Source organism: Gadus macrocephalus, chromosome 11 (genome assembly GCF_031168955.1).
Source record: "Gadus macrocephalus chromosome 11, ASM3116895v1".
NCBI classification, from domain to species: domain Eukaryota; kingdom Metazoa; phylum Chordata; class Actinopteri; order Gadiformes; family Gadidae; genus Gadus; species Gadus macrocephalus.
The window spans coordinates 3,524,914-3,545,987 of record NC_082392.1 but is presented as its reverse complement, the minus strand read 5'-3'; the positions used below and the strand labels follow the sequence as shown (position 1 = coordinate 3,545,987).

General features: G+C 48.9%; 4 protein-coding genes across 8 annotated transcripts in view; 2 read left to right on the top strand and 2 right to left on the bottom strand.

The window, feature by feature from the left end:
* Positions 1–18: 18 nt before the first annotated feature.
* On the bottom strand, positions 19–2,093 carry ciao1 (cytosolic iron-sulfur assembly component 1). Its single transcript, XM_060065446.1, has 7 exons — positions 1,955–2,093; positions 1,703–1,851; positions 1,464–1,575; positions 1,287–1,375; positions 983–1,181; positions 815–884; positions 19–633 (listed from the first exon to the last, which is right to left on the bottom strand). Exons 1-7 carry the CDS (start codon positions 2,091–2,093, stop codon positions 396–398), a joined length of 996 nt encoding a protein of 331 aa, XP_059921429.1. The 3' UTR covers positions 19–395.
* A 616-nt stretch (positions 2,094–2,709) lies between these two features.
* Positions 2,710–5,876, top strand: tmem127 (transmembrane protein 127). Its single transcript, XM_060065448.1, has 3 exons — positions 2,710–3,486; positions 3,610–3,774; positions 4,220–5,876. The coding sequence occupies exons 1-3, from the start codon at positions 3,249–3,251 to the stop codon at positions 4,528–4,530; spliced, it is 714 nt and encodes a 237-aa protein (XP_059921431.1). The 5' UTR covers positions 2,710–3,248; the 3' UTR covers positions 4,531–5,876.
* A 790-nt stretch (positions 5,877–6,666) lies between these two features.
* Positions 6,667–10,022, top strand: gatd3l (glutamine amidotransferase class 1 domain containing 3, like). The gene is made up of 7 exons (XM_060065447.1): positions 6,667–6,897; positions 6,996–7,048; positions 7,130–7,243; positions 7,402–7,533; positions 7,876–7,968; positions 8,893–9,058; positions 9,659–10,022. Exons 1-7 carry the CDS (start codon positions 6,781–6,783, stop codon positions 9,791–9,793), a joined length of 810 nt encoding a protein of 269 aa, XP_059921430.1. The 5' UTR covers positions 6,667–6,780; the 3' UTR covers positions 9,794–10,022.
* Positions 10,023–10,157: 135 nt separating this feature from the next.
* The window catches only part of igsf9b (immunoglobulin superfamily, member 9b), a 33,116-nt gene continuing 22,199 nt past the window's right edge, over positions 10,158–21,074 (bottom strand). The window contains exons 9-23 of one of the 5 annotated variants that reach the window (XM_060065442.1): positions 20,584–20,726; positions 20,348–20,488; positions 19,736–19,852; positions 19,468–19,618; positions 18,493–18,604; positions 18,220–18,395; positions 17,877–18,130; positions 17,363–17,447; positions 16,686–16,856; positions 16,532–16,568; positions 13,885–16,400; positions 12,726–13,830; positions 12,352–12,521; positions 11,958–12,172; positions 10,158–11,735 (exon numbers count right to left, since the gene is read on the bottom strand). In XM_060065442.1, coding sequence (XP_059921425.1) covers positions 11,970–12,172; positions 12,352–12,521; positions 12,726–13,830; positions 13,885–16,400; positions 16,532–16,568; positions 16,686–16,856; positions 17,363–17,447; positions 17,877–18,130; positions 18,220–18,395; positions 18,493–18,604; positions 19,468–19,618; positions 19,736–19,852; positions 20,348–20,488; positions 20,584–20,726 — 5,381 coding nt within the window. In that variant the 3' untranslated portion in view covers positions 10,158–11,735; positions 11,958–11,969. Of the gene's footprint in view, positions 11,736–11,957; positions 12,173–12,351; positions 12,522–12,725; positions 16,401–16,531; positions 16,569–16,685; positions 16,857–17,362; positions 17,448–17,876; positions 18,131–18,219; positions 18,396–18,492; positions 18,605–19,467; positions 19,619–19,735; positions 19,853–20,347; positions 20,489–20,583; positions 20,727–21,074 lie in introns of all 5 variants that reach the window. The other 4 variants (XM_060065440.1, XM_060065441.1, XM_060065443.1 and 1 more) reach the window with 4 other exon arrangements.

Below are 21,074 nucleotides of genomic sequence, written 5' to 3'. Positions count from 1 at the left end.
TTCACAGATAAGTCAAAATCAATCTGTTCAGTTTTATTATTGGTATAATGTGCGTTAATTTTATAAAAAACATTTGCTTACAGAAAAGTGCAATCACAAGCTATAAGAGGCATCTCAACACTTAAAGTTGGCAAGTTAATGTAGGTAACAACCAATCTGGTGCTACAACACTGATCATATTTACTGTATGAGAAACTAACACTAGGGCTAGACGTACTGCCACAGAAGCAGTATGTCTGACACTAGGGCAGACAGGCTGCCACAGAAGCAGTCTGTCTGACACTAGGGCAGACAGGCTGCCACAGAAGCAGTCTGTCTGACACTAGGGAAGACAGGCTACCACAGAAGCAGTCTGTCTGACACTAGGGCAGACAGGCTACCACAGAAGCAGTCCTCTATTCGTGGTGATCCTGGTACTTCCAGATTGCTATCTCTCCGTTGTCGCTACAGGTCGCCAGGACGCCGGCCTCCTTGGGGTTCCACGCCACGCAGTTCACGTCCTGGCTGTGGGCTTTGCTGACGTGAGCCGCCAGGGAGAACACAGGCTGTTCGGGGTCCGCGGTCGAGTCCTCTTTAAACACACGGACTCCGTCATCACCGCAGGCTGTCACCAGAGCACCGGTTAAACGACACCTAGAGCGTTTGTTTTTAAAGATTAGTTTACCACGTTATGCTCATGAAGTAACGTTCAAACTCGAGATGCATCTCTGTGCTCCAGAAAGGCAGATTAAACTGTTTCAGCTAACTGCCCCGAATCTTTTTGCCATCCTAAATTATCAATTGACTTATTGAGGAATGGAAAGAGGGTGCTTACCAAGCAATATCGTACACTGACCGCTCATGGAAGCCTGACAGAGTGCACACACACTTCCAAGTCATGTCTCCTGTACACAACACAACACATGGAAATTAAAAGTTAATACAAGCTCCATCAAAACGCCTCAAGAGTCATCTGCCACCTTGGAGCTTATGAGCACCATACCCGGTCCCTCTATGTTCTGACACTTCCAGATCTTCACGGTCCGGTCGTCGCTACATGACGCCATCCTCTGTCCGCTTGGGTCAAAGGTCAAACTCCAGACGGTGGACGTGTGTCCCTCCAAGGTAGCCTTGCACTCCCAGTCATCGTCCTCTTCCTTGTACACACATATGTTGTTGTCGTAGCTGGCTGAAGCCAGAAGCTGTGGAGAGAGCGAGAGCGAGAGAGAGCAGAAAATTAGAATGCTTGTCTTTAGACAATGATTAACAGGCAAAGGAGATTGATCCGTTCGTGGTTGTTGACCCACCTCAAGTGTCGGGTGCCAGACCACGAGTTTGACATCTTGTGTGTGCGAGTTTATCACAGTCACACACTCATACTCGTCCTCCTCGTCAACTGTAAGAGACAATGGGTAATACTACTTTGAAATCTGCAGCGATGCAACTTATTTAACAAAGATGCACATGTGTGTGATGGCACTGACCTTCCCAAACCCAGACACTCTTGTCTCGGCTACATGTGGCCAGTAGATTTCCTGAAGGTGCCCATGTCACACACTTGACTTCATTTTCATGCCCTTCTAAAGTCGTCAAACACTGTCGGGACAATAAAACCACTATGAGATACCATGAACACAAACAGATACAGTATTTTGAGCTGATTAGACGTGCATGATCCATTTACAAACTGTCGTGGAAAATAGGCGTCTACATCTATTCTGACCTCAAAATCATCATTCTTCTTCTTCCAAATGCATGTGGTTGCATCGAAGCTGGCCGAGGCGAGATAGGTCCCGCATGGAGACCAGGCGACCCTCCTCACGGTGCGCTGGTGCCCATCCTGAAGCACACTCAAGCACTTCCAGGAGTCGCCTTACACAACACATCAACATGCAATACGTTACAAAGCATGCCACTGATGTTCGATGCAGCCGACCATTGACTATTATTTTTCCTTTAGACTCTCCTGCCTCACCTTCCTTCCCCCATATCCTGATGGCCCTGTCGCCTCCACAGGAGGCCATCAGAGTGGCCGTGGGGTTCCAGGCAACATGCCAGCAACGAGAGTCTGGATGGGCGTTGAACCGCTCAACGAGAACCAGTGCGTCCTTCATATCTACACCTGTCAGGCCGCCGTGGACCACAGCCACCACCACCAGATAACTTCAGTTGGAAGGCGCTGCTGCAAAACGGCCCCTAGAATCAAGACTGGCGTCCGACCACTAAACAAGGAGATGTCGGTGTTAATGGACGAAGAAACAGTGTCCCGTCTCCGAATCAATTAAACTAATAATATTACTTTTACTGAAACATCGACGTTATTTCCTGATGGCTGAGCAACATCGTACCAACTACCATTACATATTTCTAACTCGTCTCGAACGGCCTGAGTCAACGTTACAAACTCTGAGCTCTGCCCCCTGTGGCCTGGAAGGGTTTAACCCCAATGTGGCCCTGCAATAGTATGGTTCCTGCACTAGTGTTGTTCCTGCAATAGTGTTGTTCCAGGAGATGGTCAGGTTTAGGGTTTGGGTTGTACAAGGTATTATTTTAGATATGGTTAAGTTGAGGTATTAGGTGTTGTGCAGGGACATCCTCCTGTCATGCGGTGCGTTGTTGTACAGTACCAGTACCCGCCGATAGAGGCCGCCAGAGGGGATCACGGTGTGTGGTGGTGCTCTACCAGTACCCGCCGCAAGAGGCCGCTGGAGGGCAGCGTGGCCGCTGGGTCATCCGACGCCGAGGCTTTGGAAGTGAAACGAAGAATGGCTTGAACAAGGAAGACACATATTTTACAGGAAGGCACTGCGCTGTTTTTTAAGTTTTGTTTGAATTTGTTTGGAGACAAAACGCGGAAAGACTGCCCTTTCGACTCGGTTGTGTTTTTTCTCAGGCAATAGATCACATTGTTTCGACCCCGGGGAGATTTTCAAGCGGCTGACCTGACATCTAAGAAGAGGCTAACGTTAGCCTTGTGTGCTAACAACAACAGCAGGCCCCGGAGCTCTATTGTCCCTTACCTTACTCCTAGATCGCATAGTTTATTTCAGCAAGCTCTCCAAACAAAGCCAGTGCTTCGTATCCTCCGTATCGACAGCAGTAGTCACTGTCATCACTGTATTTGCTGCCTGTTTTTCGGGGGATATCATTCGGGACTGGCCTTCGTGGGGTACACTGCCATCCATACGATCACATCCATCGTATTAACAGGATAAAACGCCAATCGCATCTCCACTCCTCCCGAAAGACGCTAAGGCAAGTGGGTAAACATGTACGCACCCCCGGGCCCCGCTGTCACCAGCGGCCGGAGGCGGAGAGGCGGCACCTCGCTGCCCAAGCAGCCGGAGCGTAGCCTGGCGTCCGCCCTCCCCGGAGCGCTCTCCATCACCGCACTGTGCACGGCCCTGGCGGAACCGGCCTGGCTCCGGATCCACGGTGGCACCTGTCCAAGGCAGGAGCTGGGGGTAGCAGACGTCTTGGGTTATATCGATCCCAAACTCCTGGAGGGTGAGAAGAGAACCACAATCCGGTCACATTGGACACGGGAGAGGAAATGTGTGAAATCTGTGCCCTGTTGCACATGTAGTAAACAAAGCTGTCTTGTTTCCTTCCTCCCTTCTCTCTCTCTAGATTATTGTGTGAACCCCCAGACTATCTTGTTGCTGAGGGTGATTGCTGCCTTCTGCTTCCTGGGCATTCTGTGCAGTCTGACTGCATTCCTTTTAGATGTGTTTGGACCCAAACATCCGGCACTCAAGATCACACGCCGATATGCCTTTGCCCACATCCTCACAGGTACGACACTCAGGGTCCGGGTCCGGGGTCCGATTAACAGAAATTACCAAACCCTTATGGTAGACTCAAACTGCATGATAGGACATTTTCAGGAGTTTTATTGAATCTTTAGTTATCTGACCTAAAAGTAAGTCATATTTTGAAGATCTAGGCCCAATCCCATTTCTACCCCTTACCCCTTCCCCCTCCCCCTTGTTTTGAAGGGGTAAGGGGAAGGGGTAAGGGGAAGGGGTAAGGGGTAGAAATGGGATTGGGCCTTACTGTGTTGACATTTAGTTAAACTAGTAAAACATGAAATAAAACATTAAACACAGTTCCTAACATGTTCTGTTTATTGTGTGTGAAGGCAGAATCAGTCAAACTCCGATAAAACTGTTTCATTTGCATAACCGTACAACCAAACCCAACACCGTGACCTCACTGTCCTCTCTGTGCACCCCCCCAGTACTGCAGTGCGCCACGGTCATCGGCTTCTGCTACTGGGCCTCGGAGCTCATCCTGTCGCTACAGCAGCAGCACAAGAAGTACCACGGCTCGCTCATCTACGTCACCTTCGCCATCAGCTTCTACCTCGTGGCGGGTGCCGGCGGGGCCTCCATCCTGGCCACGGCGGCCAACCTGCTGCGCCACTACCCCACGGAGGAGGAGGAGCAGGCCCTGGAGCTGCTGTCGGAGATGGAGGAGAGCAGCGACACCTACCCCGCCGACTATGACATTGCCAATCAGTTCCAGCCGCCGCCGGCGTACACGCCGTGACGCGGCCGACCACCTCCGACCCCCTCTCTCTCTCTCACTCTCTCTCTCCCTCTCTCTCCACCTCTCTCTCGCCCCCAACCCCACCCCAACCGCGCTCCAACGGAGACGTCCGTTCTGTCTTATTAACACACGCTTCTCTATGAGCACCGCTTTTCTTTTAGTTTTAAAACCGGCCTCCTCAGACCCGGCCGACGCGCTGGCTGCCCCCCGCGCAGAGAGGCGCGTCCAGGTCACCGGGGGTCCAGTGGACATGGCCAAGCGCTACGTTGTCTGTGATGAACACACCGGGCGCTCGGAGAGAGCGCACGTTTCCGTTGGGTTGTCGGCTCGGGTGCATGAAAACTTAAGTGTCAGCAGGAAATCTGGGAGAGGTTTAATTGACGTTTCCTTTTGCTTTCACCCGTGGAGCTTCTTTTTTTTTTTTTTTTTTGGGATGTGCATGTAAATTGCGGTTGAGATTGGGTGCTGACATGTAAAGCAAAACTAAAGTAGGTGAAGTTCCGTGTGGACGTGGATCATCCCATCATAGTTAATGGAGTGGATGTAGAAGTCCCAGCCAGTTCAATGCCAAATTGGGAAGCCGAGCGGGTCAGCCACAGTGCTAGTGGGCGGACGGAGCATTCAAGAGTGTAATTACTTTTGAAATTTTTTATATGCTTGCCGTGTGCTTGATTTGACTTTGCTGAAATGACTTTCATTTCTATATTTCGTTTAATGGTCATTTTAATTTATTCATTTTGCTGTCTCTAGTGCTGTACATTTTATTTCCCCCTTTTCTCTGTAGACATGTTTTTTAGTTTTATTTAATCAGTGATGTGTTATGAGACGGAACAAGGAAATGAACAGATGTTTTAGACGATGTGGGACAGGTTTTATGTGTTGGTGGTGTTGTAGCATGTCTTGTTTCTTTTATAGTACAGCTGATTCAATTTGATAAACTTTTGGGCTAATAATAACAAAGGATGTGTTTGTGTGGTATTTTTTTTATAATCGATACGCTCATGGTTCACTAGAATTGTCCTACGCAAATGACGTTTTTATGACGGAAGGAAGCAGTAAAACTGTCCTGTGACACCACAAAATGAATCATCTATTAATTAGGCTCAAGTTCTGCCTGCGTGGTAAATGTGGACTCTTATATAAATCTCATTGGAGGTTAAAAACCAAGGCCTAGAATTGTGGATAATGTAATCATACTTGTGACATGTTTATCATTCGATGCCATTTCTGCATTCTGTTAATTAAACTTCCTATAGTTCTAAAGTGTTAAAGTTTGTTAAGTGTACAACATTGTGGACTGCTGAATTATACATGACGGAGGACAATAAAGTGAATGCCAAATTCCACCATGAGATGCCATTCATGGTTACACCGGGGAAAATGGTCTCCAGTAAGAGGAATATGATCCTTCAAATTGCAATGTAGGCCACACTGCATCACAGTGCCTTGGAGTTGCGTCGGATCAAACCGGTTAACACAGCCTGTTGGCACTTGCGCTGAACCGGGTATTTCAAGGTGCAGTCTAGACAGGGGCGACGGAACAAGGCATTAAAGCGAGTAAGAGCCTTACATCTTAATAGACTTTAAAGGGCATATAGAAGTGAGGCTACATCGAGCCAATACTCACCCTGTACAGAACACAAAGTCAAACCCTTAAATTCTACTGGGTTTCAGATGCTATGTCAACGTGAAGATATGAATGATCATGTGTGTCCAACAAACAGATTGGATCTGTTAGTCAGAGATGCAAGACATGATCCAGATGATCAGTAGGAACTCACGATGACACATTTTCAGAATGAACACGCCAGCAGTCTTGCATTGATACGCATATACACAGAATACGCTTGAGTAAAAATAGAATAGGATAAGGACGTAATAAATAAATAAGCAAACATTTGTTTGCATATGCATTGTTTTTGGTGGACCTTTGCAACAAAAGCGATGATGCACATTTTCAACCAAACAAAGGTTAGCTAATCATTTTTAATCGGAGGACCAAACAAGTGATTAATAGAGCGGAGGGGGGGGAGTAAAGGAAGGACGCGGGTCAAGCTGGTCAAAGAAGTCAAGACTGATCCTCGAAAGTCTGGACCATGATTCCATAGGCTGTGACAACGTCACTTGGCCAGAGGTATAAGTACAGACTCGACCGATCAAGGATGTTAGCTCCATTGCAATCCAACGCCTCCAGCCAGGCTTCCACCATCCACCCAGAGACTTTTAAACTCTAAAAGTCAGCGCTCAGCCATGATTGCCAGCCGGGCCATCCTGTCGAAACAGACCCTGAACGTGCTCGCACGTCAGCCTGCATGCTTCGTGCACCAAGGAGACTACGGCAACTGGGGGAACACCAACATCGCAGTGGTGAGTGTACTAGATCAAGATGGGAAGTAGGCTGCATACTGGTATCAGGTGCCATGGGATTTTATATATTTTTTAAACCACATCCACTTCTACTTCAGGTGTTCTCAGGATGTGGCTGGTGGGACGGCACTGATGTGCACGAGGCCGTATAGTGAGTACCATACCCGTTACCAAGTTATTGAGTTCTACAGCATCCTAGATAACCAAAGATAACAGTAAGATTGTTTTGCAGCACAATGTATCACCTGAGCCGCAACGGGGCGCGCTTCCAGATGTTCGCCCCCAACCAGCAGCAGATGAATGTGATCGACCACATGAAAAAGCAGCCTGCGTCTGGAGAGAACAGGTAGGCCTCGCTTGTTTTAGGCCACATAGACAATTTTACATAAAAAAAAAAGAATAACATTACAAAGGAGTGTAGTACGGCCAATGATCTAAATGTTGACGTTTTCCTCGATTAATTACAAAACACAGTATATATGATTACTTCTGGCCCTTGCGTAGGAACATGATGGTGGAGGCTGCGCGTTTCAGCCATGGCCAGGGACAGATGCAGATGCAGGATCTGTCCAAGCTGGACGCCAGCTCCTTTGATGCGATCATCTTCCCCGGTGGCCACGGCATCACCAAAAACCTGTGAGACATGAGGGGTTCCTTGGAGGGCCTGGTTCTGTTTGATTTTGTAAAAACGCATGCAGTTGTGCATAGTATTCTAATGTTATCAAAAGGTGACGTTTTTTTTTTGTCTGACGCAAAACATTTAAATAAATTAGGGCGCTCTCTCTCTCTCTCTCTCTCTCTCTCTCTCTCTCTCTCTCTCTCGCTCTCTCGCTCTCGCTCTCTCGCTCTCTCTCGCTCTCTCTCTCTCGCTCTCTCTTTTTATCTATATATATATGTATATATATCAAGCTAAAGTTTGAGTGTTTGCTACAGTGGACTAATATTACGATGAGCTGACCAGTGCTATGCATTCCTCAGCTCTTCCTTTGTGAAGGAGGGGAAGGACTGCAAACTCCACAGCGATGTGGACAGAGTGCTGAAGGAGTTCCACCGCAACCGCAAGCCCATCGGGTAGGCAGTGCTCAACGCATGTTAATCCCCTGTGAATCATTCTCACCATTAGAGATACGACAGGATTCTAACTTACAGCTAATACTGCGTAGGGGCCTGAGGATTTGATTGAGGCAGTATATCATTGTTTTTGCAAATGTTTTACATTTAAAGATTGTTGTGTTTCTTTGAGTTGAAATGACAAAGGCCCACTTACCCGAGATAACCTCTTCTTATAGTGCCCTTCTCCTGACCAGGCAGGGATCATAAGTAGGTCATTTCAAAGCTTCCGAGGCACACCTAGTGCCAGGTAAGGCAGCGGGGTCAGTGTGCCTAAGGGCCTGCCGATGACATCCTACTGGGAAAAAGTCTTTCTGTTGAAATGGTACAAGGGATCGGAAACCAGCTAAGCCAAAATCACTTCACCCAAAAACCAGCGTAGTTCTGAGCCAGGATCCCAAGAGACTTTAGCTCAACCAGGCTTAATGTCTTCTGTATTTAGGCGGACACTGCATGATTGTAATGACCTTATACCCACTGCCAGCTCTGGGAGTTGGCAGTTCCCTTCTTCTGATGGAGAGAGAAGCAGTGAAAAGCTCCTTGGTCCAAGTTTGATTGTAACACATAATAAGTATCAATGTAACTGGATATTTATATATTTGTATTATTAAAAAAAATCACAAACTCTAAATTACTGTTTAAAATCATTAGGATCTTCCAAGATTTCAGGGTTATTAAAACAAAAATGGATATAAGTGTAAGCCATAATAATGTGCAATAACATGGGAACATGTTTTCCCAGGCAAGTTGTCAAAAAGTGGCTTCATACAAATTATCTTTTTAACACATCGACTCCCCTCAATGCTGGTTGCTGGATGTGTTTCCAGAAAGAGGTTTTCTTATTCTTATCTTCATCCTTCACGGTGAACGTGTTTCGTCCCCCAGCCTCTCCAGCATGGCCCCCATGCTAGCCTGCAAGGCGCTGCCCGGCATCGAGGTGACCATGGGCTACGAGAAGGACGAGAGCTCCCGCTGGGGCAACTGGCCCCACACCAGCATGGTGCAGGCTGTGAAGGGCATGGGGGCCCGACACACCGTCCGTGAGCCATACATATCCTTTGAAACCAAACTCCTAAAAGAAACTCTGAATCTGAATCTGAATCTAAATGTCCTTGACCGACCGTAAGCTTGTAAGTGAGTGGTATTCGTATGCAGCCCTTCGAGGGCCCCGGACACAGTGTGCGGCTCTTGGCTGCAATAAGCCGGCCCCAGACACAAGTCTCTGTCGCTGCTTAATGTCCCTGAGTCAGCAGGCCGGTGGCTTGCTTGGTCGGGGTCAGTGGGACAGATGGTGGCACGGCCCATTGCCAGCCAGAGTAGCAGGCTACCGACCGAGTCAGTGTTTCTGGCCCGGGATCTTGCTGGTGTGGCTGGTGCTACTTGCGACACTGCCCTGGCCCATGAGCAATATGGCAGGCTTGTTTCTTAAAGGAAAACGACAATTAACTGGTACATTTTCGGTGTCTCTCAGTGAATTGCTCAATGCAATTGTAGACTCAATTCAACCCTGGTTGAACCGTGAGTTACAGTGTTGGGCTTTAGGGGCCAAATGCTTTGTTACGTCATGCTGTGCATTTTCTGCTCTCAGAAATATACATCTCATAATATATCTCATAGTTCCATGCGTTGACCTTGACTATCGCTGCATCACGAGGCCTATGTGGACGAGAAGAACAAGGTCATCAGCACCCCTTCCTTCATGTGGGAGACAGAGTACCACTACCATTACATCTTCGATGGCATCGGAAACATGGTCAAGCACGTACTGCGCATGTCCACCCAGTAAGCTCAGACGAGAAGAGGCCTGCATTTAGGGAGATAAGTCAAATGCAGATGGCATCGATGAGCCCTGGATTTTCAACAAGCTACTCAAATTGTTATTGGCTATTTGGAATATGATTAAACTGGGTAGTGTGGAGAATGATTTTAGCGTCTTGATGTTAGAGTTGAAATAGTATATTCCTGTGAATGTTCATGAAATGACTATTGGTATAAAGGCTTCCGTTGAAAATCAAGCCACTTTTGTCATGTTTCACACACACACACACACACACACACACACACACAGACACACACACACACACACACACACACACACACACACACACACACACACACACACACACACACACGCGTCTGAGTCTGCCGTGTTCAATATAAGGAACTTTATTTGCTATAACATGTACAAAAAAAATAACAAAACAGCCAGGTGACAGAATATAAAACTTTCCAGTTTGTACAAAACATCCAAAATATGCATAACTAGAAATATCTGCTCCAAGTGAACATTTCTTGGTGGATCAGATTCAGTACAATGTAAAAATGTATTCCTGAACAGTATATCAAATAATGTATTTCATTTAACAAAATTACTCCTGGTCACGGATGTCCATCAAATAAAGTAGGCTTCGAAAGTACATTTTTGTCATCGCAAATAATAAAAAGGCAAAGGGGAGAGGCTACAAAATCATTCAAGTTATGATGGAGACTTCAAAAACTCAACCAAACATATTCTTACAGTGTTTTCTTTGAACAGTAGAGTACATTGTAAACATTGTTTGCCTCCTTAAACCATCGCAATAAATACAAGAAAATCCACAATAAACCATCAATCATGCAAATGCATCAAAAAGTTATCATAAACATTCAAATAATATGGTTTCCTTTTAGAATAATTTTTCAATTGACAGTTGCCTCTGTATGTTTAATAAAAGGTAAGGCCATAGTATTTCCCATATGTTTCAGAAGAAATCGTTCAGATGTTCAAGTTTCATATTTCATATAACAGTTAAGATGGAATAAAATTATGTTTTCTCTTCTGACAAATTGCTGAATATTTACAAGGACAGGGAGAGTTACTGTCAGGATACACACATCTCTGTACATAGGGTCTCTACAGTGCCCGGGTAAAAACATTTGTACATTCTTTAATCAAAATAATACAGGTGTTATGTATTTCTAGGGGACCGTTTAATTAATGCGGGAAGAGGTCACAGACGGTTAAAAGGTGAAACAGACAATATTTTTTAAAAATCTTAAATTATTACTGTCTATTATTGAAGATCAAATTGTGAATGATTCTATTTCATTGCCAAATATTTGTATCTTGTTATTGTGTATCATTTATAAAAAGTAAAGGTTCATGACAGAATAAATCCATTGCCATTAGATCAGAAACACGTACATCATCGCAGATGCAGTTATTTTACAATATTTGCGTTGGATCAATTCATTTTACACAAAAAACAGCATTTTCCAGAGGTACAGAACTGCATCTAAGTGCTTTTAGAAAGCATTTTGTTAGAAAATCCAGTTTAGGAGGTGGACTTGTCTTTTTTTAAAGGGCCCTCTGTATATGATTGTCAATGTGGCCCAAATGGCACAAGAAACAAAGCTACCAGCTTCTTGTGAAACATGAAATCAAATATATATCTAAAGGCATCGGAGAGTAATGCCGTGGGTGAAAAATACTGATCCATTCTTCCGCACTGTTGCATCGCGATTGATGATAGCAGTGAGGGGTAGAAATGCATCTTGTAAATCGAAAGAATAACTTGGACTTTGTCAGCAACAAAGCATAAATTAGAGGTAATATAGTTTCGATTTCGGCAATAAAAAGGCAGCATAAAAGGTCACAACAAATAGCTGGGCTGAGATGTGAAGTCCTGCGATTCAGTTGTCGTCTGAGCAATGAAACAATGGCTATTTGGTTGGTTTTTCAGAAGTCCCTGTAAAACAGAGGGAAAAACACACGAGTCAACTCGACTGGGAAACACTTGTGATCCAACGAGCACCATTCAAACCATCTCTACGCATACACTTGATATCCACAAAGACACCGACACAACAACAATGTAAACATAGCATGCTGGTTACAGGGACACGGGGAAGACGTGCAAGGAGAGGGGTGGTGAGAGGGTGGGTCTGTTGGGGGGGGGGAGGGGACGGACCAGGGTGGGCAGCTAGAGCAGGGCGGAGCCGGAGTCAGAGTCTGACTCGGGGTCCGAGGTGAGGCGGGCTTGGCGGGGACCGGTGGACTCCAGAGCCTGCATGTACTCCTGGTACTCCAGGCGGAGGGCCTTGAAGCGCGCCTCACTTAAGGGGTGGCCGTAGGCGTCGCGGCCGCTGGGGTCGGAGGCTGGCGGGCTGAGTGAGGATGGAGGGCCTGGGGGAGGGGTGAGCGAGAGGTGATGCATGGATGGGGCACGACCACGTGACAATGTTCACAACCAACCACGGCACAGAGGGACATGCAGCAGCACCATGAAGCACGACACTCACATGCGGAACGAGGGGAGCGATTAATAAGCAGAACAACCGGGTCACTTGCACTGCGAGGCTCACCTTGTCTTTTCCGGTCCTGGGGGCCATGAGTCTGATCGTAGCTGAACACCCCCCTGTCGGTGCCTGCCCCCATCGGTGACCGATCACAGCTCATGGCCTCCAGAACCTCGGCATCCACGCCGGGATCCACAGAGTCCCACTCATAACTCTCATCTACTGATGTGTTCCTTCTAGTGACAGACACAACACAACACGTTGGGTGAGAACAGGGCAGAAAACGACGACAACACCACAAATGAGTTCTGAACAACTGAAAAAAGGGGAATGTGTTAAATGCAAGAAAAATTATGGCAACATAAACGGAACCCGTCAGCCCTTAGGACGACTCCAGAGGGGTCTGCTGCTGCTATGGGTCGGGTGCGGTGTTGTTTCACCTTTTCGCTCGTCTCTCACGCCGGTCTGTAGGAGCTCTGGGTCGCTCGCTCTCCTCCGTCGTCTCCGGGGAGCTGAGCAGCGTGGGCGTGATGGACAGGGACTGGCGAAGGAAGCCGGCGCTGCCCCTGCCGCTGCTCTGGCTGGCGTAGCTGGTCCGGCCCCCCGCCCGTGATTCCCGATAGTCAGGGTTATCCCCCGCCCTCGTCAGCGGCCGCTCCACCGTCTCTCGCTGGCCGTCCGACTGCCCTGCTGGCAGGGGCGCAGGGTGTGGGGTGGGCCAGCTGTTACCTCTGGGTAGGAAGGACCGAGAGGGGCCCGTCCTGGGGTCGACGGCTCGCACCGGTTCCACTCTGGGAAAGTGTCTGTACGGGGGCTGCGGTGGCGGGATGGACATGGGGACGTATTTAAGCGGAGCGGCTCTCATGTTTTCCTGGTATGAGACGGGCCACCTGGAGACCTCCGGGAAAACGGTAGTCTGCCTGCGCGGATCTGAGGGTTCCATCCTAGCATGGACCGAGGCGGACCTGGGCGGGTACATGGGGTAGTTGAGGTATGGAGAGTTAGCTGGAGGTCTTTGGGAGGGGTGAACCCTTTCCAAGTTCTCAAAGCTCGGGCGCCTGGGTGGAACATACTCCGTCCAGGTGGGGCCCGGTCGGTGAAGGTAGGATGGAGCGCGACCCAGACTGCAGGACTTGAGTCGGACGTCAGGGTGGGGGAACTCGTCCCAGTAGCACCTCTCCGAGATGTACGCCATCGGGCTCTCAAAGTGCTCCCATCTTTGTAAACTGATGGATTTCTTTAAGAAAGGACGAGGGTGTGCCATGCCCGACAGAGTCCTACAGGGGCCTATGCTCAATGACTTCTTGAGGAACGGCACAGGAGCTTGACAGATTCGCGATGCAATATTGTTATTGTTGATTCTCTTGGAAGAATGTCTTTCAGGTGGATCCGGTACCGTGTGCCTTTCATGTGCTAAGGGGATAGAGTATCGTTCTGGTGGTTCTGAGACAGCATGCCTTTCACGTGGTAACGGAATAGAGTACCTTTCAGGGGGTTCTGGGGCAGTGTGTCTTTCACGTGGTAACGGAATAGAGTACCTCTCAGGTGGTTCTGGGACAGTGTGTCTTTCACGTTGTAACGGAATAGAGTACCTCTCAGGTAGTTCTGGGACAGTGTGTCTTTCTGGTTGTACTGGGATAGGGTGTCTTTCAGAAGGTTTTGGGACTGAGTGATAGCCTTCTACAAAACTCTGCGAGTGCCTTGAGACGATATCTGCCACACCCTTAGCTGCATTCAACAACGTGTGTGAACTGGAGGCGAGCCTAGACTGCGGTTGCTCCGGGCTTTTGTTTCTTTTCCCAAAAATAAGCAGTGATTTCTCATAGTACAGCTGTTTGCTTGTTTTTTCCGGATTTGGCGATTGCGATTTAGACCTACCCAAAGTTCGCCCTTTGAGGGTTGAATCCCTGGCTTCGGAATGATTTGAGTATCTAGAGTCAGGTTTTCTATTTGCATCTAAGCTTGCCTCGGCTGCGTTCACAGGCCGTACGTCATCCACAAACGACACTGCCTTGTGGATTGGTTTTGTGTCCGGGTTGTCCTTACAATGGACCTCCCAGTTCCTAGGGACTACATCTGGCTTAACCACCACAGACTTAAGTTCTGAACTTTTTCTGCTGGTGTCCGCAAGTTCAGTTTCCTCCGCGGGTTCATCTACGCTCATTTCAATGAAACCGGGAAGGCTCAGATATTCCAGAATGGCACTTGTCTGCACTGGGGACTTTTGAACAGGCGAGGCTGAGCGCCTCACATTGAAGACATCAGACATTCTAGGGACAGAGAAGTGTGACTGGTCACTCTCACACTCCTCTACAATCGTTAACGGAGAAATTACGCTTGGACTTTCCGAGAAAAGACACTTATCACTCCTCCGGGAACGTGCTCTCACTCCCTCCTTCTCCAAATCTGTGTTAAACCCTGAACTAAGGTGCAGACGCTTTCCGTGGTCTTCTCTGAGATTGGCCTGTGCACCTCGCTCACTGTGTTCATAGGATGAAGACAAATAACGTGAGGAACCGGATTCCTTCCTGTCAGTGACGTCCATCGCGTCCGACCGACTGTACAGCGCAGCAGCAGCCGCGTAAGGCAGAGCAGGAGCTGCTGGGGTGGACCTGATCTCTCGCTCGGCAGGGGAAGCTCCTTGTGCGGCATTCCAGTGCTCTGTGGGTGTTTTGGACCTCACAGCCCCCTGCCTCTGATTCGTCCAGCCCTCATCAGCAAGGGACCTTCTGGGGTCTTCTAAATCAGCCTCCCTGTTGGGGCTTCGTGACCTGCCTCTTCTTGTGGTGCCCAGACAGGGGATGGGGGAGCTTTCAGAGGCAAAGCTAGACGAGAGCATGTGCAGGGATGTGTTCTGCGTGGCCGGGGAGTGCGAGGATTCATCCGCCAGAGAGTCCTCCGTAGTTTCATGAACGCCCTGGGTGGGAGAATAAGGTCCTCGCTGAGCGGTATCTCGCGGGCTTCGCACAGGAACAATGCTGGTTGCAGAAGTAACAGGGCTTATGTCCCACTGTATGTGGGAGGAGGGGAGCCTATCCATTGGGCTGCTTGTGCCTCCGAAATAGCAGGCCTTCCTGAAGTCGGAAACCCGGTTCGTCTGGCCAGTGGGACGGTGCTTTTGTCTGAGGGTAACGTCCTGTAGTTTCCACACAGAGTCCTCTTCTGACACAGGCACATCTCTGTTGGCCCTACCAGACTGAGCATCTCCCCCTGCCCATCCCTTAGTCCTCTGGCTACCTGTGTAGGCCTTTAGCTGCTCCTCCATCTCCTGCCTCTCTTTGGCCAGCTTGAGACACTTGGCCATACTGTCCTCCTCCAGTTCACTGTCAAGTCTCGAGACCAGCGTGCTTGCGTCGGTCAGCTGGCTCTCCCTCTCCATAGGCTGATAGCGTGAGTGGCACGGCTGGTCCGCATCCCTTTCCAGTCCCAACGCTCTCCTGCCGAGACCAGGGAGGAGGTCATCGGCGTTGGCCGGAAGGCAGTGCCGCCTCGTCGATCCGTTGGTTCTCATCTCACTGTTGTCCGAGTAGAAACTGGCTCTCTCCAGGAGGGCCTCCGAGCCCTGCTCATCGTCAGAGTAGAAGCAGCCGTGTCGGGAGAAGTTCCGCGCCATGGCCTTCACTCTGCCCGGAGAGGAGGGAGGCCGGCTCAGCTCGGCCACGTCCACGGTGAGGGGCGAGTCTTTCCTCTCCTCCTTCTCCGAGCTCAGGATGCTGGACTTGGGGGAGTCCCTGAAGGACGTCCGGTTGCTCCCCGCGGCGCTGGCCCCGCCGTTGCACTGCACGATGACGTTCTTCATGTTCTCATCGGTGGGGGAACTGGAGCCCTCGGGCAGGGGCTGGACCAGAAAGCGTCCGTCTGGACCTCGGCAGATGGACTCCAGACCGGCGGACGAGGGCGCCTGACACCCGAGGTGGCTCTCGAAGAGGGTGTAGTGGGGAGGCGGGGAGGCGTTGGACAGGAGCTGTTTCTTCTGGTCCTGGTACTCTCCACGGCTGCCTTTGTCGAACGTGGAGCGGTCCGACTGCGAAACGGACGAGCTGGGGAAGAAGGGCAGCGCGGGGCAGAGCTTCAACTTGAGGATGCTGTCGGGGCTTCGGGGAGGACGGCGGTTTCTGGACACGGGATGAGAGACATTGGACGATTAGCGGCAGGAAGACCTGCAGCCAGCATGGGCTGTGCGGACATAAACAATGCTCATATTTCCGTGAGTGTATATTTGTTTGATATGGTTCTTGATACGTACTCTGGAGATGTGGTCCTATGGAAGACCGAGTGGAGATCTGAGAATGCAAAGTGTTTGTTTAGAGTACACCATACTACACCATGATGTTGTACACATAACACAACATGGTTCAATAGAAGGGACATCAACATTTCTCCATGATTCTTGTCTTTACCCTGTCTCCTCTTGATGCGCCGTTTCTGCCGCCTGTGGCTCATGAAACAGGCCGTCACCAAGGCCAGGATGATGGCCATGAACAGGAAGCACACTCCACCGACCACACCGGCCAGCAGCGACTGAGGAACGTACTCCAGGAAGCTGGCACGTATCGGGTACATCTCCATTCCTGTGAGTCAGCAGAAGAAGATTTGTATTCTGCCAATTTTTAAATGTATATTTATATATATAATTGTATACATAATAGAGTAACAATTATTCCCCAAAAAGCTTCTCAATAAAAATAACCCTAACCCTTTTTTGTTATAATAATTTGTGTAAATAATTCTGAAAATCATTTACACAAATTCTACAACCTCTTTTAATTTTTAAAAATCCCCTAAAAAGGAAAAAAGGAATATTAGAATATTATTTTTGAATGAATATAATTTGCGTAAAGAATTATATTTATTAATTTGGAATGAGAAGCGGTTTTGAGAATAATTGTTACTCTATTTTATATATAGGCCTACATATAAATATACATATAAAAAACAAGATATATAAACAAATATAAATATAAAAAACTGACCAATGTCATGGTTGCATAAACATACTCCCCTATATGAAAGGCTGAACCGCGATGAAAGGATGTGTATTTGTTGACAATGTTTGGTGCCGTTGTAAACACTTTACCTGCGGTCGACACGTTGACAGACTCACTGGGCACACTTAGGATCTTGAGGCTGCGAGACAAAAGCCTCAGGTCATAACTCGAGTCCTGCATGAGAAAGACAACAGAGAGAGAGCGAGAGAGAGAGCGAGAGCGAGGTATGAAGGATTAAACACCCTCAACAAAACACAATACCCATTAGGGAGTTCAAGTTCCATGCTAGCATAAATATAATTCAAACAAAAAAAGGCATAAAACGTTGAAAGATGAAACATGCGTGTGTGTAGTATAATGTTCAGAGCATTATCGCCTGAAGTCATATATTAAGGTTCATCTTGTATTAAGTCTTTATACAAGTCACATAGATGACTTAGGCAGATAGTGATCATGGAATGTAAAAAGCACTCTGGTTGGCTTAGGATGTATCCAATGTGGCACAGTGAATCAGCAGTTGGGTTAGATATCACAATCTGGCCAAAATACGACTCAGGCAATTACGCTACGAGGCTAACGACGATAAACAAGAGCTAGGCTCACCCTGAGCAGGCCTTGCACCAGCATGTCCGTCTGGCCGGCCCCCACGTCGCCCCTCAGGACGACCCACTGGCCCTGCTCCCGGCGGCCCTGGAGCACGTAGCCCGTCAGCGGCGAGGCCGGAGCCTCCGGGGGGGCCCACTGCAGCAGGACCCCCTGGTCCGTCCGGTTGGCCAGGAGGAGGGTGGGGGGGTCGGGCCCGGGCAGGGAGAGGACCACCAGGGGGGCTTCGGTCGGCACCGCTGTGGTGGGGGAGACTGGGGTGAGGTCACTCGGGAGGTTCAAGCACAGAGGCTAACGACGTGGATGAAGAGTCGTATGAGCCGTGTCTCGCTGGGGTACCGACCTTGGGTTCGCACTGAGACGATTTCACTGAAGGGCCCGGAGCCCAGTTTGTTTTGGGGCAGGACGCTGAACTGGTAGTTGGTGGCGGCTAGCAGACCCGTCACCAGCAGGTTGTCCTTGGAGGTGGGCACGGGCAAAGAGGCCCATTCGTGTTTGCCTCTGGATGCCTGCTTGACCCTGGTAGAGATCGGAGGATACGGTGCGTCAGTATAGTACAACGTCAACGACAGATCCGTAAAGGCAGAGTCGCAGACATGTGGTGTAGACTACGGACCAGACGGTGAACTTCTGGGAGAATCCCCCGTCGAAGCCGGCCACCCAGGACACGTTGGCCTGGTTTATCTCGGCCGTGACGAAGACTGTGGTGACGGCATGGGGGCTAGTGCCTGAGGGGATAACAAACAAGAAGCAGTCTAGACTAGGCAGCGCTTTGAAATGGATCCAAGGACAAAACATTTGGCAGAAAAAGTACGCAGTGAAAAAAACAAAACCGAAACCACAAACCTCACAAATCAACTGTTTCGATTCAGATTTAAAAGCAGCAATTAAAACCTGGATGACGTACATTTTCCCATTAACCTTCTAGTCTAGTGGCTTGAGTTTTAAATGTGGAGGAAAATAAAACGGTCAACAGAGATAAATTCCCTGGATGGATTGGCTCGTGGATGAGCACGTTTTATTCTTGAGAAAGTGGTTTGTTCAGATAGGATTGAATGGAGAAAATAACTGCAGTGGAAAAGTTATATCATGCAGGTTTTAGTGAGCCTGACATCGTCAGACCCATTCATAAAGGCTTATCAGTCTGGAACCCCTCAGTTAACTTTGGATATCCAATGTCATTGAACAGACCTACAACCAATCAGAGGGACAAAACGTGTGACACATCAGCGGCAGCCATCTTGGTTGTTTATGAAATTGCCTCAACATCGCTCCAATAGGGCACTCCTTTGTTCTGTCATCCTGTTAAACCCGCCCCACATTAGATAAACGGTTGTGATTGGCTCAACCCAGGCCAGGCGTCGGTCTGAGCAGGAGATGAGCCGGACACAAATAACAGATTAAACAAAACCTGAGCTCTCAGATCAACTGGTTCCCAGACTAGTTGAAAATCCTTGAATTTGGCATCCGGGTAAAAAAGGCGAAATAACCCCAGTTCCACCACAAGATGGTGCTGTTCCTCAGGTTCGATTATTTTTTCGTTTTTCATTGAATCAGAGGCCTTTCCATGTTAGGAGTCCATCCCACTCACCCAGCGCCATGACCAGGGTTCCGGCGCTGACCGTGGCCACGTGGTTGGTGGCCAGGCACTCCCAGCCCCCGTGGTGGTCCTTGCTCAGGGGCTGCAGTAGCAGGGACCCGTTGGCCAGCACCATGTAGGGGGAGCGGGGGAGCGGTCCGATCTGGGAACCACAGCACACGTTAGGGGATGTGAGGACGGATGTCCCGGGCGTGGTTATAACCCTGATAACCCTGGGAAGCAGCAGTAGTGAGTAGGTGTAGGTGTTCTCTGAACCCACCTTGCTCCAGGTGATGTTGGGGACGGGGTCCCCTTTAGCCTCACAGGGGATGATCAGATCCCGGCCCACCTCCTGGAGGTACTCGGCCCGGGGGGTCACTCTGAAGGCGGGGGGGTCCTGGATGCAGCAAGGGTTTATTAGGGGTGGAGGAGAAAATGGATTCATGCGAGCATCGGGATTCCTTGCCTCCGTAATACAAAAAAACTGTTAAAAAACATATTGTACATATATCGTAAACTAGCTAAATGAATGTAATCTCAACAATTATGGTACCATCCTGCAGAGGGCGCTATAATGTTTTTCGCCTATGGTCAATATGCATCCACGACTATGGTTCTGTTTGGCCACCTTCATTTAAAAAACAACATCGACAGACACACACTGACCCGCACCTCAACCCACACATCAAACCACACAATATCGAACAGCGCATAAAAAAACATAATGTCATATCGCAAATCAAAAAACGGTCCCTAATATTTTGGGACATTATATCTCTTGTGTTATTATGATCCATATTGTCCTCGGTGTTGCTCAGAGAGGCATCCGTCCCCTGGGGTTGGGTCTGACCGGCCCGATGGCCATGGTGCCGTGCTGAGGGGTTGAGCGTACCTTTAAGATGACCTGGGTGGGGTCCGACCGGCCCATGGTGCCGTAGCTGTTGTAGGCGGTGCAGGTGTACATGCCCACAGCGTTGTCGTTGGCCGTGGTGATGAAGACGGAGCCCTCAGAGTTCACCATCCAGCCGGGGAACTGCACCGGGCCAAACGGGGACACGACGTTAATGTTTAGAAACAACTACGCTGATTTCACCGTCTGTACAAACATGTTTCTCTCTTCAAACATACATTGTCCACGTTGATGTTGTTCCCGTCTTTGGTCCAGTTGACGTAGAGCAGGGGAGGGTCCGCCTGCACCGGGCACACGATCACCCCCCCCATGCCCGACGGGAGGAAGGTCTGCCTGGACATCCGGCCCACCCGCGCAGGGTCTGGGACGGGGAAGGAGAGACACGGGGGTCAAATACCGTTTAGACGGGTCCTGGTTCTTCGTAGCGCGATGTAGAATATCTGGAGTCTCCGTCTCTCTTTCTGTTTCTTCATTTGTGTGCTGTAAGTGTTTTAAAGGGGTGAAATCTGCCTTTTCCTGTGGGAGTGTCCACCTAGGTGTATGATCGAAACCAGGAACGTTTGATACAGTCCACTGGGTAGGCTGGTGGACAGAACCATCTATCATAAATCGAGGTGGACACTGGACACCAGCCGATTTTCAAACGGCTTATAATGGCTAATCACACTCACACCTGGTGGTATAACATCAACCCTTTAATGTTACCTTG

Coding starts and splice junctions, on each gene's coding strand:
- ciao1 (XM_060065446.1), bottom strand. CDS start 2,093: ATGAAGGACGCACTGGTTCTCGTTGAGCGGTTCAACGCCCATCCAGAC. Junction 1,376..1,463: donor GAGTGTCTGGGTTTGGGAAG/GTCAGTGCCATC, acceptor TGTCTCTTACAG/TTGACGAGGAGGACGAGTAT. Junction 634..814: donor TCAGTGTACGATATTGCTTG/GTAAGCACCCTC, acceptor CAAACGCTCTAG/GTGTCGTTTAACCGGTGCTC.
- tmem127 (XM_060065448.1), top strand. CDS start 3,249: ATGTACGCACCCCCGGGCCCCGCTGTCACCAGCGGCCGGAGGCGGAGA. Junction 3,487..3,609: donor CGATCCCAAACTCCTGGAGG/GTGAGAAGAGAA, acceptor CTCTCTCTCTAG/ATTATTGTGTGAACCCCCAG. Junction 3,775..4,219: donor CTTTGCCCACATCCTCACAG/GTACGACACTCA, acceptor GCACCCCCCCAG/TACTGCAGTGCGCCACGGTC.
- gatd3l (XM_060065447.1), top strand. CDS start 6,781: ATGATTGCCAGCCGGGCCATCCTGTCGAAACAGACCCTGAACGTGCTC. Junction 7,049..7,129: donor GATGTGCACGAGGCCGTATA/GTGAGTACCATA, acceptor ATTGTTTTGCAG/CACAATGTATCACCTGAGCC. Junction 7,244..7,401: donor CCTGCGTCTGGAGAGAACAG/GTAGGCCTCGCT, acceptor GCCCTTGCGTAG/GAACATGATGGTGGAGGCTG.